The 17,838-nt window shown below is 35.9% G+C and overlaps 1 protein-coding gene across 1 annotated transcript in view; it reads left to right on the top strand.

Moving 5' to 3' along the window:
- Positions 1-16,883, top strand: part of LOC122790118 (tumor necrosis factor ligand superfamily member 13B-like) — a 169,901-nt gene extending 153,018 nt beyond the window's left edge. The window contains exon 6 of the mRNA XM_044057692.1: positions 16,582-16,883. Within this exon, the coding sequence (XP_043913627.1) occupies positions 16,582-16,697 (116 nt within the window). The 3' untranslated portion in view covers positions 16,698-16,883. The remainder of the gene's footprint in view (positions 1-16,581) is intronic.
- The last annotated feature ends 955 nt before the right edge of the window (positions 16,884-17,838 follow it).

Raw genomic sequence — 17,838 nt, forward strand, 5'->3', positions numbered from 1 at the left:
TACCATTGCATAGAATGTTATCCTTGCTACTAGACATAATTGGCAGATTCTGTTTATGGGCTGTTATTGAAGTCATTAATGATGGGACAGTGAGGTTAGCAATAATAATCCTATTTATCTCAGGTGATAAAGTAAGGCCCCTGGTTAATATAGGGCAGGAATACTGACATCTGTATGAGGGAAAGCTATTGAGGCATTGATTAAAATAGGATTACTGAGAAATTAAGGACTATTGGCTGGACAGCAACATGAATTTAATAAAAAGCAGGTAATGTCATTTAATAATATATCTGTTCTATAACAAGATGACAGACTGGGTAGAAAAGTATATGCTGTTTTCTGGATTTCAGAGCTTTTGACTTTTGTCTTCAAAGGGAGCTTTATTTATTTATTTATTTGTATTATTTATGTGTTTGACATTGTGTTAACCGAGTTGGTCCAGCTGAGCAGAAGAACCCATTTTCAGTAGAGACCTGAGGAGAAAAGCTCCAGAACAAATACAATATACAGTGTATAGAAAAGCAAGTAGTAAAAATAAGAGATAAAAATTGAATTAAAGTAATACATAGTGTGAGACATGATGATCAGCAATTTATAATACATAGTATGTGACATGAAAAAAAATACAAACTATTTTAGGTACATGGCATCAAACTAGTTTATATATATATATATATATATATATATATATATATATATATATATATATATATTTCTTCTTCACTTGTGGTTAGTAAAATAAAGGGAAAATGTAGTTGAGTGAGTATAATAGTATTATTGGGTATTGTGAGTGGGAGTCAAAGAGAGTCAAGAGGACCTGATTGTTAGTGGAGAAGATTCAGCAAGGATTAGGTGGGGTGAAGACAACAACAAGTTTTAGAGTCAAGTAGAAATTGTTTTAGTGGTTTTTTGAAGAGCAGGGGGTTTGGGGGGTTTCTAATGCATAAAGGAAGTTTATTCCAGGCCTGAGCTACTTTGTGTTTGTATAGGAGTTTACCTATGTTTTTGCTAGGTTTATGAATGGTAAGGAGCTGTTGAATTGATGTACAAAGGGAGCGATTGGGAGTGTAATAGGTGATGAGGGAGGATGGGGAAGGGCAGGCTGCAGGTTTATTTTGAATGGAGTGTAGGATTCTAAACTGAGTAAATTGAAGCTGTTGGGGGAATTCTAGCCATTGGAGTTTGTTGAGAGAAAGACAGTGGTGTGAGTAATACAGAAAACTAGTGGCAAAGTGAGCTATTTTATGGCGTGTTTGTTCAAGCTTGGTTAGAAGTATGGATTGAAGATTAGTGAAGACTGGGGCTGCATAGAGAGAGAAGGGAGGGAAGTAGGAGTGCTTGAGCAATGGAGAGCTTTGTGTCAGGGGTTAGGAATTTTCTATTCCAATATGGTAGACCAAGTTTTTGATGGTTATTTTTATACATTGTTGGATGTGCAAATTAAATTTCAATTCGTCAGCAATAATGGTCCCTAATAGTTTAGTGTGGGGCTATGCTTTGATGGTAGTTTTATCAAGAGATGTAATGTAAATGGTGGTTTTGTGGAGTGCTAGTGGGCAAGGTAGGAACAGTAGGAGTTTTGTTTTTTTAGGGTTTAGGATGACTTGATTGTCTGAGAGCCATTTTTCAACCAATACGAAAGATTGTTGGGTGAATGTGAGGAGGTTGGAGATGGAGTTTGAGAAGGTGAGGAGAGTTGAATCATCTGGTATTGAATAAAGGAAGAATGTGTACAGGCAGTGTGGAGGTCATTGGTAAAGATGTTAAAGAGTAGTGGTCCAAGAATTGAGCCCTGAGGAACTCCTGTTGTGATGGATAGAAAGGGTGAGCAGGAAGAGAGCCATCTGACTAATTGTTGCCTATTGGATAGGTAGCTACTAAACCAGTCAATAGTGGATATAGAGAGGCTGAGATTAGGCAGTGTTGACAGAAGTAGAGGGTTAGGGACAGATTAAAGGCCTTAGAGAGATTGAGAAAAAGGCAGAATACTAGTTGATTTCTGTCTCTGGCCTCAGCTACTAGGTGGTTGAAAGATAGTAGTGCAGAAGCTGTGCTATGGTGCGGCCTGAAGCTGTGTTGTGTGGGTGTAAGCATTGTTCATGAGCTGAGTATGGATGCATTTTTCAAGTATTTTAGATAAGGGGGAAAGTATAGCTATGGGCCTATAGTTAGATGGGTTGGTAGTTTCCACCTTTGTGCAGGGGGACGGTGTAAAAGGATTTCTGTATTTCTGGGACTGTGGCCTCTTGAATATATCTATTAATCAACAGCATGACAGGAAAGGCTATAGAATTAGCGGCAAGTTTGAGGAAAGCAGGCGGGAGTTTGTCAGCAGAAAGTGGCAAACTCAAGGGGAAGCTAACTGAGAAGATAAAATGTATACTGAGGGGTAACAATTTGGAAACTGCAGAGAAATTTTCATGAAATGAAAATTTAAGAGTAAATTGCTGGTGAATGGGATTCTTCACATATGATATTATGGCATGCTGTGCTTGATATGTTAATGTCTGACTATTATGGAATAAAGGTAATGGTGAAACTGTATGCAAATGATGCAGACTTGAAGCTGGAACAGGTAAGAAAATAACATAGTTTCGGGACAATTTAAATGTGTTTTGTAAGGAATCTGACAGGTGACAGTTGAGATTTAACAGAAGCAGCTACATGGGCATGAACGTTTGAAATATAAACCTGGAAATGGATTACATGTTATGAGGTCCAGAATCCATTATTGTAATCGACTTCTATTTAAGTTTATTTATAAAAATACTGAGCTATGAAAATAATTATTTTGAGCTGGCAATTGTACAAATGGATGTTTATAAGCTTAGGTGCACAGTAACTGAGAACTGGAGAGACATGTTCAGTTTACACCAGTAAACATGCATTTCAGCTTACAAGCATTCCACTTCCTGTAGCTGAATACATTAAAAATATATCTGTGAAAATTCACATAAAATAAAATAGCAGCAAATTTCAAGTTAATGCCAGGAGATGAACTTCAGACTTTGTGCGCATAAGACGAATGTCATAGCCACTACACCAGAGAATATTTAAACACATAATGGAAATATTGCTCGTTCAGTTTCCTGTTTTTTAGTTCCAGCTTGAATTTATTAGCATCAAGCTAATTAGAACATTAGCCTTACACACAGAAGTAACTGGTGTGAACTGAGCATGTGATTTGCAACAAACTTTATTTAAACTTGCTTGGTTTTAATAGTTGATTAGTCTGATGAAGTCCATTGTGAGTAAAAGGACAAAAGCTCTAACTAATACACCATCTTTTTGGAGTTACCTACTGGAGTGGACTGCTTGGTTATTTTATACTGAAGTATTTGCAGTAAAGCAGGACATCTTTGGAAATATGGTTTTGTTTTTGTTTAAATGTATAATTAAGGGGAGAAAGCCAGACTAATAGGTCTCCCACTGCTGGTGAAAGGTAGTAATGATGATCTGATTTTGGTGCCTGTGGTGGAATAAGTAATACTGGTAGTTACTGAGTGAGGAAAGACAGACTATGTTAAAAGGGTAAAATAACAGGAGGAGGGTAATTTGATTTAATACTGCTGGAGATTCCTTCCTGTTGACAAGGTGAAGGATAATGGTAACCACCCTTTGAAACAGTATCACACTGAAGGACTACAACAGCTTGGGGAGAGATAGCAAATGATAAAGTGGTGGGGCAAATTGTGACTGCCCAATAGCAAGCTGCACAGTTGAATGGGATATATATAAGCTTCTAACAAGTCATTTTGGCTATTTTCATATAACTAATCAGAAATAAATTGATAGTGTTCCTTTTGGAGCACTATGTGATAGTTACATAACAGCACAGCTTTCAACCAGTCAGGGACAAATCTAGCAGAATAAGGGGACAAATCCAAAAATAATCAGGGGTAATCAGGGACGCTTTCAAAATATTAGCACTATTAACTTGAAACATTGATAGAATAAGAGAATGTGAATTATTATACATTTTCCAAAGTAAAACAAGTCTGTAATTCTAATTACTGCCATTATTTATTAAGTATAAGTCACCAACTTTTCTCCAAAAGTCATCAGTTTTAGGAGGGATTAAGAGGGACAGAGCTAAAATGTCAGTCAAAATCAGGGAAAGTTGAGAGGTATGTGTAGCAGTAGTACCTGTATTGTTTTAGGTAGCAATACTGATTATTTTCCCCACTCAATCCCGTCAAACCAAGAGTAAAGTACCACCCATTTTTACAACTATTTCATTACAAGCTCCTACTTCTATCTGGTGATATCCATCCCAATCCTGGCCCTACTGGCTATGCACAGAGCAGTACCCAAAGTATGTCTAATCCTACCCATCTTTCTCTCTCAAAAAAAACAGATATCCTTCTACTCAATTAATTTCAGGAGTATTGTTAATAAAACACATGGTTTCCATGCTTGGATATCTATAGAAAAACCAGACATAGTCTCCCTAACAGAGACCTGGTTAAAATCCCATATTCAAGACAGTGAAATTACCCCTCCTGGATATAACATCCTTCGACTAGATCATCAAAAGAAAAAAGGAGGAGGTGTAGCCATCCTTTACTCTGACCTCCTCACCCTAACTAGCCTTGAAAGCCCCCTCCCATCCTTTTCTACAGCCGAACTCTTACTTGCAAACTTCAAACTCAACAACTTTACCACCATAACTATAGTAGCCATCTACATCCCCCCAGGAGATAACACTAGTATACTCGAAGACATCTTATCCTACATATCACAGACCTTAAATAAAGAAACCATCATATTAGGTGATGCAAACATTGACTGGCTCTCTCTCCAGAAGCCAAATTCACCATCTACTATTAACTTGTATAGGTTCAAACAATTAATCACTGCTCCTACCTATATCAATAAATCTCACACCTCCACCTCCCACCTCGATTGGGGCCTAGTCTCCCATCCACAAAACTACCATAATCCACAAACACTCCCTAATGTTCTCAGTGACCACTGCCCTGTGACAGTAACTAGATACTCACCCCTTTATAACAAACCTCACAAGTATATTACTACTCGCAAACTTAAAACCTTCTGTCCCAACACCTTTTTAGACACACTCTCCAAAATCAACTGGTCACATCTAAAGACCCTCCCCCTCAATGAAGCTGTCCTCTCTTTCAACACCATCTTCCTTGACATCCTAAACTCCCATGCTCCTTTCTGCACAGTCAGAGTCAAATCCAAAACAGCCCCCTGGCTATCTAAAACAACCCAAACCCTTATGAAAAACTGAGATAGAATCGGGAAATTATTGTCTAAAACTAAGACCCCCTCCATTCTCCAGACCTATAAAGAACTCAGGAACAAAATTCATAAACTTGTACCACAAGACAAAAAGAACTTCTATAATAACCCTCCCTCTACCCTCAAATCCAATCCCAAAAAATTCTGGAGATCCATTAATCAAATATTACACCCTGGAAACTCCTCCCCTCCTAATCCCTGCCCACAAGACTTCCCTGAACTTATAGCCTCCAAGTTTAATACTCATTTAATTGACTCAATTACCACCATAATTAATTCCCTCCCCAATAACAATAACATAAGCAGTCACACAAGCCCCTCCCCCATCCAAACCCTCCAATCTACTTTTCCCTCAGAACAGTCTCTAGGAGCTACATAAAATCTTTACTCTCCAAACTAAAGCCCTGCTCACCATCAGCAGATAACCTCCCCTCAAATTTCCTACAGATTGCCTCAGAATCCCTTGCCTACCCAGTATCCATACTGGTAAATCGCTCCATATCTGAATCTTATGTTCATACAATCTGGAAAAATTTCTATACATTACCCATTCACAAAGGGGGTAAATCCTCAGATATAACCAACTTTAGCCCAATTGCCATACTGTCTCCCCTCTCAAAAATCTTAGAAAAATGTATACATAAACAAGTTATGCAATACCTTCTTGCAGAAAACCTTCTAACACCAATGCAGCATAGGTTCCACCCCAAACATAGTACAACCACTGCTTTAATATCCTTCACCAATACCATATTTCTTGCTAGGGACTCAAACAAACTTGTATCATGCCTCTTTCTGGATCTCTCCAAAGTCTTTGACACTGTATCTCACCCTCTCCTCCTAGACAAACTAACCCAACTCAATTTCTCCTCTTCTACCCTCTCTTGGTTCTCTAGCTATCTCACCAACTGACATCAATCAGTCAAATGGCTCTCAGCCTTGTCCCCTCCCCTTACCATACAAATGGGTGTACCCCAAGGATCCATCCTAGGCCCATTACTTTTCAATATCTTCACCAATCTATTACACACCTCCTGTCCCCAATCAACTCTTGTACAATATGCTGATGACTCCAGAGTGATCACCATTGCTGATAATCCTTTAGACCTACTCTCTACTACACAGGCTTCCTTCAATACCATAGAGACATGGCTTAGTAACAACAAATTAATACTCAACCCCAAGAAAACCAAACTCCTTCTCTTTCTTCCCAAAAACCTAATTAATCTTAAATCCTCATTTGTGATACAATCCAGTAACAATACCATTATAAAACCTGAACTAAGTACTAGATTACTAGGCGTCACCATAGATGACCAGCTAAAGTTTGATTTACATGTAACCAACTGCATTAAAACTACCCATCAGAAACTTGGACACCTTTATCGAAGCAAGAAATACTTATCTGACACAGCTAGACAAACCCTTTCTCATACTTTTCTAATACCCACTCTCCTTTATAGCTGCCACCTATTTACCAATCTAAACTCATCTCTTCTCACCAAACTAGAAGCCACCTACAATAAGATTGCCAGATTTGCTACCAATCTACTCTAAAATCTCACCATTGTGATTCTTTAAAGCAACTTAACTGGCTATAATTCCCCCATCTTTTAAAAATGCATCAACTTAAGATCATCCATTCTATCTTATATCAGTCTAACTACTGTCCCAATCTTATCACTATTATAACAAAATACACCCCCTGCAAGGCCATTACGTAGCTCTGACAAAGACTTATGATACTGATTTGTAAACCAAAAACTAAAATGGGATGTTACTCTATAACTATAACCCTGCAACTTCTTGGAACCAGCTACCCCTTGAAATCAGATCACTTGATCATCCCAAACACTTCAAAATTGCTGTGCAAAAATTTCTTATAGAAAACTGGTACTGTCATTGTAGTCATACACCATGAATATTCCCTATATTTTAACATCTACTTCTCCTCTCTCTACTCCCCCATTACTCTCCTCTTCTTTCCCCTCCCTCCCTCAGTCTCTTACTATCACCTACCTCAACATATGAAACTTATATCCACCAAATGCATAAATTAAATTGTTTAAAAATGTATACTAAACCTTAAAATGTTTTTTTTTTTTTACTATGAATCTATGCATATGTATGTTTCTTTATACTCTGGATGTTAACTTCAAATAACTCTGTAACAAATGTTTTTATGTAATACTTTAACATAAGTAAGGAGCTTTTCTCCCCGGGTCTCTGCTGAAAAATGAGCCCTTGGCTCAGCCAGACCAACCTGGTCAACAAATGTAAAATAAAAATAAATAAATAAATATTTCATCCACTAAACAATGTCTGCATTGTCCACTGCTCTACATCTATGAAATGTGACCATGTCTTTAACTCTAAAAAATGTTTTGTTATTTGTGAACCCAAATGCTTGTTTCATAAAATACTATATTTTTAAGAAAACATCTTTCTTTAGACATCTGGATTTCATTTCAGGTTGTCAAGTTTACTGTATTTAATATTGTGCCTGACTGACACTGCAGGTGTATTTTATATAACCTGCCATAACACTGTGTGGGTGATGGAGTAGGATAGGCTTTAATTGTAGGGAGTCACTGCCCTTTGTCTACACTTGTGCACCAACAGAGTTATTGCATTCAAGTAAGATGTACATGTAGGTGAAGCCACTCACATGGGAAGTGGGTGGAGGCTTATTCACCTGCCACACAAATATACATGAACACAAAAACATTGTTCTTAATACATTTGAGTTTTATATCTAAATGCATGTTTTGTACTGTACAATACAGTTTTCATCATTTTATTTCATTTTATGGCATTCATGGTTTAGTAATTAAATTATCTACATGACTCTTATTAGATTAGGGACTTCCATTTTAAAGTAGTTATTAGAGATTAGACAGGCTAAAGGGTAAAATAAATTATGTTTCATTTATGCATAAAAGACAGTTAAGAAAGAAAAATAACCTTGCTGGTCAAGCATGAGAGATAGTTTATTAGAAAGGAAAGATAAGCATAAAGTGTGTAAAAAATACAGAAATACAGAATGTTCTTTTCTCAAGGGAAAGATACAATCTTGCCAGCTACAGAATGTTCCTTAATGAAATGTTAAATAAAGCACTTACGAAACAAAGCCTGAGACCAAGGTTAGGAGGAGTAAATAAGGAAAATTACTGGACTGAAACAATATAATATGTTATGTTCAGGATAGCAGTTCAGTTAAGGTTAGTTAGTTCATTCAGCCTAACGTTACAGACACTCAAACTTGAGTATGGAAGTCAGGTCCAGTTTCCAGTGCAGCATATATTTTCTTAAGTTCACAGTAACTGTTCTTCCAAGGCACTGCAGCAAAAAGTACTACAGACATTTCAACAGCACTCCAGAGGTTTTCCAATTGAGAGGCCCCAGTAAAGGTAATCAACAGTGCTACAAGCCACCCTTTCAGTAAAGGTATCGTTCATTTCCAGACCTGGTCACACTATGTGTGTTCTACAAAAATCTACGAAATAGCAGTGTTCCATTCAACTACATGTGTTCTACAGAGAAAAACAGCCTTATCGGCAAACAAAAGCAGCTGCATTTCTCATTACAGAAAATACTTTTCAGTAACACAGCTCTACTTCTTGCAGGAAACAGATACAGCACTCAACACAGTTGTTAAACAAAGAACACAGCACCAGTGTTTATTTTAAAAAAAGCATCAAACAACTTCAGCAGACCAGTATTAAATCAAAGCAGTGCTCCTTCAGAACATAAAAGACATTATCCAGTTAACAGCTATTTTCACAAGCTTTCAAGTTTCCAGTGTGACATCACACAGCCAAAAAGCAGCAAGAAAGCTAACAAGCTAGAGCTGACAGCTCACATTCTTCCAGTACCATAAAGTTATTTAAAACTTTCTATGCATTTTTAATGAAATGTTAAATAAAGCACATATGAAACAAAGCCTGAGACCAAGTTTAAGAGGAGTAAATAAGGAAAATTACTGAACTGAAGCAATATAATATGTTGTGTTCAGGATAGCAGTTCAGTTAAGGTTATTTAGATCATTCGGCCTGATGTTACAGACACTCGAGCTTGAGTACGGAAGTCAGGTCAAATAAAGACTGTTTCCATTTACATTATTCAGGACAATCAGAAGATATGTGCAGAAACTTAGATTATATTTAGCACTGTTATCAGCCCTGTTAATAAAGACAGTAATCAGATATTGTGAACCTCTAATAAAGTCTTATTAAATGAACTACAGTGTTTGGAAAATTCATTCTGAAAAATAGACAAGACTTGGTCAATAAAGGAGAGACTGGCACCTGTTCAGCATGAGTTTGGGTAATTAACAGATAAAGACTTTCATTCTTGGTCTTATTATAGTGTTTTCAGCTAATTACAGTACAGTACAGTATCAATTATCAATTCATACAGCTCTTTATAAATTATTGTCTATATGAATACATAGAGGTATTCCATAATCAGTATCTCAGAAAAAGAAGCCATGTCATGCAATATATACGTTTTATTTTCAATTTAGATGAAAATCTATGCTTAAATATATTGGAAAGGCAATGTTTTTTCAAGAGTATATCTAAATGTATAATAAATCATAGGTAGAAGCACAGAATCACTGACAAGGTGAGGCACCCTTGGTTTGGCCATGTCAAAAAAGTGTGAATGAACAATATACAAATGCATGAGGAAAAAAATAGAAAGAAAGGAAATATGAGATGGTATGGCATGGGGGTAATGAAACAGAAAAAGAAAGGAGTGAAGAAAGGAGTGAGAAAAAAGTAAAGTAGGAAGTAAATAATACAGGGTAAGTAAGTGCTGGAGCTAAAACAGTTAGCTTGCAAGTTAACATATCCTACTGAGTTAGATTAGGTACAATTAATAGCCAACTAGTAAGTGACAAAGGGGTACATGTGGCATTGTGCTCATCTCCTTCCATCAAAAATATTTTTTTGAGAAGTAAAACTTATTTTCCCACCAGAGTGATCAAATTAACGTATAAGTAAATATCTAAGTAAATCTTTTTTGAGTAATTATAATGAGTATTTTGAGTTTCATGAGAAGTAAAATCACCAGAGCATACTTAAACAGGTCAGAAAGGTGCTTGTAATTTGAGGGGGACAGTTAGAATAAATAAAACGTTATAATAAGCAGATGATAAAATGCTATTTGTAGAATCAACACAGGATGGACTGGAAAGAAATGAAAGTTGGTCTTGTGGATGGGACACAAGGAAGAGAATTCAGGGGACCTGGGGTGTGGAGTCCGCTGTAAAGAATGACTTTACATTACTGTGCAGACCTGATACTGTTTCAACCTGTTATCTTTTATTGTGTTTCTTTGTACTCTGGAAAGTTAATGCAGCTGAGCTACATTTATGTCATATAAAAGTTGTATTCACACAAGAAAAATTAAAGACTGGATCTTCTAAAAACAATTAATGCCTGTGGTCTTCAGCACAAAGTAAATTACAATATCTTTTGGAGAACTCAGGTGGTGAACACATCTTAAAAGCAAAGTTGTTGGCTCTTTTTTTTTTTCTAAACATATTCTAGTTCTCTTTATTTGAAAACCATCTTGTCTAGATTTTTCTTTTCTAGGAAGTAGTAGCTCTGGACCTATAGTCCCCTTCTGCTATGATGATATCTCCCACCATATCTCAAAAACTTCTCATTGACTTCTGTCTTGGGCTATACAGGCCTTTATTTTCTCCATCTTTGCTGACACCTGGATCTGATTGTCAGTCATATTTAATCCTCTTAATGGAGCACCTATTACATGCAGACTATATACAATTAAAATACAACTTCTTTACCTTTCTTCATGCATCTTATTAGTTTACAAATAGTATTAATACAGTTTATACACAATGCTATCGTACAATTATCCCACTCCTAGCTTGAAATCAACAGTTTCAAGTCATCATGATGGTTGGTGTGCTCTAATAGACCATTCTCATTGTGGTCGCTAGAACCAGGCCTCTTTTGCACTTTAAGTTTGGCTCCTGGCATCACAATGGTCTTCACAATTGCTAACAGTCATTCTGTAGTAGCAGCAATCATTTGGTGGAATTGCTCCATGGTAGTTATCTTGACAACAATGCCGAAGCAGGAGAGCTGTCTTGGAAATGCAGAATAGACTACTGAAGCAGGCATACTGTCAGGACACATTGCTAGCCTCTGAAGAAGGAACACCCACACAAGGACAGAGTACAAACCTCCAATACTGGTACTGTGAAGATAGGTGTGTTTAATTTTAGAAAGGCTGTGGTGTGCTTCAGCACAGCCTTTACCTCTACAAAGCTTGTTAGCACATACAGACCACAGAATATTTTCTTATGGGGAAAATGCTGTTCACTTGGAAGACATGAGTTAAGTTGGGACCTCAGGATAGAAAATGAAGTTGAAACTGCATGATGCATTCTCTAATGTGGAAAATTCAACTGAGACTGAATTTTTTTATATAAAACAAATTTATTCATACAATGGAACTTAAAGATTAGATCTTTCAAAACAAAAATGAATGTCTGTGATTTTTAACAGAAAGCAAATCACAGTATCTTTTATAAAACTAAACTGAAGCTGAACACAGCTATGAAGCATTTCTCTGTCTCTATTCGTCTCCTGGCAAATCTCTCTCTCTCTCTCTTTCTCTCTATCTCACTCATCTCTCTTGCAAACTGTCTTGTGGATAAGCTTTTGTTCCTGCAGAGCCATGCGCAATGAGTCTCTAGTCTCCTTCTCCAGTAGTGCTTGCTCTCTCTCTACTCAGTGACGTCTGACTTGGGATATATATATAGCCCTTTGTTTTCTATATCTTTCTTGACACCTGACAGTGATAGTCAGATATATTTAGTCCTCTTTGAGGGCCATATATTAAATACTGACTATATACAACTAAAACACACACTCTTTACTTTGTTTAATCTATCTTTTTAGATTGTTAGCAGTATTAATACAGTTTATATAATTTACTGATAAAAACTATCAGTATTAACACAGTTTATATAATTTACTGATAAAAACTATTACACTATATTACAGTATACGGAAATGCAGGAACAATACCAATGTTTAGTCTCCACATGCCATAAGCTAGCATAAAAGTACAAAGGCAACCATAAATGTCTCTTTCATATCCATCACAGAATATCAACACTGAAATTAAGTGGACACATCTATCGCAACTCAGGTCCAATAAATCTTCCAGACAACATCCTCATCCCTCCACATCTTTTACTTCTACCACTATATGACAGCCCACAAAACCTGCAAGCCTTCTGTTCCTTAAGTTAAACCGCAGAAGCATATGTCATGAAATACCTGAATCCAATGCCTGCTTATCCTTTCACTCTCCAGTTATATTAACTGTAACTTTAACACAGCTAGAGAAAAACATGTCAGTTGAGGAAATTACACTCCCATTATATAATATCCTCAGATTACATAGGAAAAAGAAAAACAAAGCAGCAGGTATAGTAATATTGTTCAGAAATAATCTAGTAATATTGCCTTCCTCACTCAACCCTTCTCAAAGTAATAATGTTAACTTAAGCTCAACAAGTACAAATCTATATGAGTTATTGTAACATAATCCCTGCTGCAACAATGACAATACTGCTGAAGAACTATTATTTTGGGTATCTATAAACATAACTCAAGGAACAATACTAATAGGTGAGCTTAATAATGACTGGCTTGACTAAACTATAATTCAAACACCATAAACTTATATAGCCTCAAACAACTCATCTCTATACCTACTAGCTATAACAAAACGAGTACTAGGCAATCACATACTTATTGGATCCTTACCACCTCTACCAACAATATAATTTTCTCAAGTACTTTATCAGATTCTATTAGTAAACATCTACCTATAATAATTTACACAAACAACACAATTGCATCCAGGTATGGAATCTTAAATCCTTCCACTGTGAACACATATTAATAATTTAAAGTTATGTAGCCCCTAGCCCACCACTCTTCATGCAGAAGACAATAACAAACTGACTACAAACCTGTGTCTACATACTACATTAAAAGACATCATTGTAAGGTAAAACTATCCACTCTATTACTAAGACAACATACCAGTTCTCTGTATATCCAAATTGCAGATGATGCCCTGACATATCCAATTTCCCACTTAATAAATAGATCCATCACCAACTGCTATGTCCCTATATTGTAGAACAGAATATTACATGCTACCGCAGCATAAAGGAGGCACCTCCACAGACATCTCAGACTACAAACCAATAGCAACAATCTCAGCTACTCAGTTACAAAATTGAAAATAACCTCCAATCAAGATCTCAACATGGCTTTTGTCCCCACCACTACTGTCCTTCCCAATTTTACACAGAAATTTAGGTAATCTAAAATTTTCACTCTTCCTAGATCTATCAAGAAGCATTTTATTTATCTCACAAGATATTATTGCACTGTCTACCTTAACACTCTCAGGCCCCTAACTTACCTGGCTTCAAAGCTGCCTATCCAATAGATGTCAGGCAGTTAAGTGGCAAAATAAATCCTCATCTTACCTTCATATATCTCTTAGCATTCCCCAATGGTCCATCCTTGGCCCTCTTCTATTTAATACATTCATAAATTTCTTGTACACAACAAGTAAGCACACCTCCATAATCCAGTATGCAGAGGATTCCACCTTGATCTGTTCTACCCAAACTCTGTAAAAATTACAAGAAATAGCCCAAGATTCATTTCCCTCCATTGAAATATAGCTACCAGACAGCGAATTACTTCTAAACCCTAAAAAATTAATTTTATTTACTTCCAAAGAATTTGGAGCCCAAGAGCTACTTTTAAAGATAACCTTATCAATAAGTACAAAAATTAAAATTGTCACTAACACAAAACTTCTAGGTATAATCATAAATAAAAACAAAATTTGAACTTCACATAAAAAAGTAAAAAAAAAACACAAAACCTGATCTCCCTGTGTAGGATTGAACAGTATCTAACTGATAATGCTAGAAAGCATATTGCCTCAACTCACCTTCTTCTAGCACTTATTTATGCTATTACCATTTTCACAAACCTAGAACTTACACAGAAAGAGAAATTAAATAATGCTATAATAAAGTTTCTAGATTCAAGGTTTATTTACTTCATGGGACACAGCAGTACCTGGTCTTGAAGCAGCTAAACTGTACATAATTACCACACTACCTAACCTTCTCACAGCTAGTGATTACTAACAGTCTCATTAACAAGGCCAGCTATTGTCCATCTCTAAATGGTGTGATCATATACTACTTCATTAACAAAATTCTGTGCTCAATAAACAAACAGAAAGCATTAATAACCACTTCAAACAACTCAGCAGGAGACTGCCTATACTCCAGCCACATCTCAAAAAACATAGAACTCCATCTCTCTATTCCCCCCCACCCCACACACACACTCAGACAAATCGATAAACTAAAATCCTTTAAATCACAGTTAAAAAACATCTAGCAGACTCATGGCTATGCTCCTGCATTTCTCCAAGGTAAGATACACCTTAAGTCTCCATACTACAGGTAACATCTCCCATAGTTCCTCCTAGTTTTCCATATGGAACAGAAGCTGTTGACCACTCCTTCCTTCTCTCAAGGTGAAATCAAAACAATTGTAAACTAATTCTTGCTGACACAAACATTATTACAATTATCAGCATGTCTTGCTATTATTACAGAATATTCTTCGCACATTTTGTGAATTTAAAAGTGAAGTCTGCACACATATATCTATCACTTCTATTAGTATAATTAGAATACAACTTTATATACTGCAACACTAATATCCATCACTGTTAATGGCCTAATGTAATGGGAATGAATATTTGTATACTGTATATTGCAATGTGAATGTTACCTTGTACATTGTAAGCAAATATAGATTATATTGTTCTCCTTATACATTTTTACTATTTTATGTCAGTTGGAGCTTTTCTGTCTGGGCCTCAACTGAAGAGGGGTTTTATGCTCAGTTGAACTTTTCTGATAATCAAATGCAATGAATAAACAGTTTTTTTCATAATTGTGAGTTTTTTTTTTTTATAATAGTAAACAATCTACATTAAATCTCCATACAGTATAGTGCAGCATGTCTGGCCACATAATTAACATATTTCTGAGGATGCCATTTGAAGCCTTTATTTTGAGTAATGAATTAAGGTTTAGTAGAGAACTGGCAGACTGAGTCAAGATAACACTGATACACTCACCATATCATACACTTCACAGAATCTCTCTCCACCTTTTAGTGCAAAACTAATGAACAAAGCAATGGTAATGGGAGAGGGCCCAAATTCAGGACAGATTTTAAATGTTGCTCTTATAAACTTTGAATGTTGACAGAAGAGAAGATTTTGATTTAGCGTGCACTTTCTGAATAATGTGAAGTATGAGACTCACATATATCTTATTATTTAGTGATGTAAGTCCTCAAGGAATTGTAAGAAAAACTCACATTTTATAAAGAACGAATCAAAAATATGACATAAAAAATGGAAGGTATGTGAAATTCAGTTAAGAGGTTTGCATAGCAAAACTAACAAATACCTCTACAGCTATACCAATAAGCTTTCAGAGCTAGCTATGTTTCCAGAGTCAATCGAAATCTTTTTGATATGGCCATAATATATATAAACTTTTAATGGCAATGTTAGTGCAGACAATTCAGTATCCTGATACTAGAAAACTGATTTTTAATAATAAGCCTGGAATTATTAACTTTTAAAACTCTTATAGGTTATGTAAATTCACATAATCATTTCAGTACATTTATGAATGTTTATCAGACAGTTGTAATTTAATATCAAGGAAATTAGATGCAGTCAAAAGGTATGCATCTTACTAGTTATCACAGCCACTTACATTGGTATATAAGCAGAACAAACACACACATAAACGTATTCAGTTTGTTTACTTAGTATGTAAGCAAAACAAACACACACACAAACCTATTCAGTCTGTTTACTTAAGCATGCAGGGCGGAACTGGTTGCACCTCTGGGCATTAACTTTTTCTGAAGTAAATGATTTTTCTTGATTAATGCTATGAATCAGAGGGCCACAACATTGTTAGCATCATTTAAAATAACAATTAATGCTAGTTTTTGAATGCTAACAAACTTTATATCTGTGTTTCTGTGTTTTTTGTATGTCTTTTGATAAAAAAAATTACTACCGTTTGTCAACTACTATTCCTATTTTATATTGTTTATGTGTTATTGTTTATATTACTTCAATAAGAATTTGTATTTGCATGAGTTCTACCTGCTTGCTTTCTCTTTCTAGGAGTTGTTAAACTTGACCAGGGAGATGTGCTGGACCTGGTGATTGTTGACAGGCCTGAAGCAAGTATTTCAATGGATGGAGACTCTACTTTCTTTGGCATTATTCAGCTCTTGTGAGACATTCCAGGAATAAGTAACAACACAGAGAATAAGAAAACCACATTAAATGACAGTCTGTACTTTATGAAGTTAAAAGCAACATTTAAAAGGGCATGCAGTAGTTTATATCAAAGGGATGAGAAGAATATTTAGAGCAGGGACATCTATACAACCTTACTTGATACTGAATAATAAATGAAATTAAGAAACTGAAAAAGGTTTGTTATTATGAATTGTTTAAAAATGGTTTACTATTAGGACTAACTACATTAAACTTAGCAGGCATATTTTACAAAGGTCAGATTTCTTTTGTGTGTGTGTGTGTGTGTGTGTGTGTGTGTGTGTGTGTGTGTGTGTGTGTGTGTGTGTGTGTGTGTATGGATCCACTTCGTAATTTTGAAATTTCAAAACCTCGCACATCAGAATCCCGACGTTCAGATGTTCGAAGTTTTGAAATCCCAAAGCTATACAATTGAGATCGCTCAGCAGTGCGGAATGGTAACTTAACCGTTCTCTTCACTGTAGTGCGATCTCAGAGTTGGCATATTTAAGTTACGGGGGGGTATGGAGGGTGCAGTCCCCCACTTGGGGGGTGCAGGGGGGTGCAGCCCCCCTGCAGAATCGTGATTTGTAACACTTTTTTATTTTTTATTTTTTTTTGTGTGTGTTTCGAGATTTCAAAATCTTGAACATCTGGACGTCAGGATTCTGATGTTCAAGATTATGAAATTTCGAAATTATATAGTGGACCCATATATATATATATATATATATATATATATATATATATATATATATATATATATATATATATATGTGTGTGTGTGTGTGTGTGTGTGTGTGTATTTTACATTTGGTGGGTGAATTCTATTTGCATACATAAAATTTCAATACTCTAGAAGAGTTCATTACTAATGTGTTGTGCAGAAGTGTAGCTGGCTCAGTTAGTTCCCTGTGCCATGATACCCCTTCAGCTCATCAAGTGATAAGCCAAAAATTAAAAAAAGTGCTTCATTGTAATTAGTAATCACTTTTTTACAGTTAGATCCCTGCCCTCCCAAGAGCTTTTCCACTGAAGAATAACAAAAAATGTTAGTATAATAAGTCAACCCTAGTGATCAGCTTATTACAGTTAGATCCACACTGCCCAGCTCTTCCA

The sequence above is a fragment of the Protopterus annectens genome, chromosome 15.part0 (genome assembly GCF_019279795.1).
Source record: "Protopterus annectens isolate FY-2018-M chromosome 15.part0, PAN1.0, whole genome shotgun sequence".
Classification (NCBI taxonomy): Eukaryota; Metazoa; Chordata; order Ceratodontiformes; family Protopteridae; genus Protopterus; species Protopterus annectens.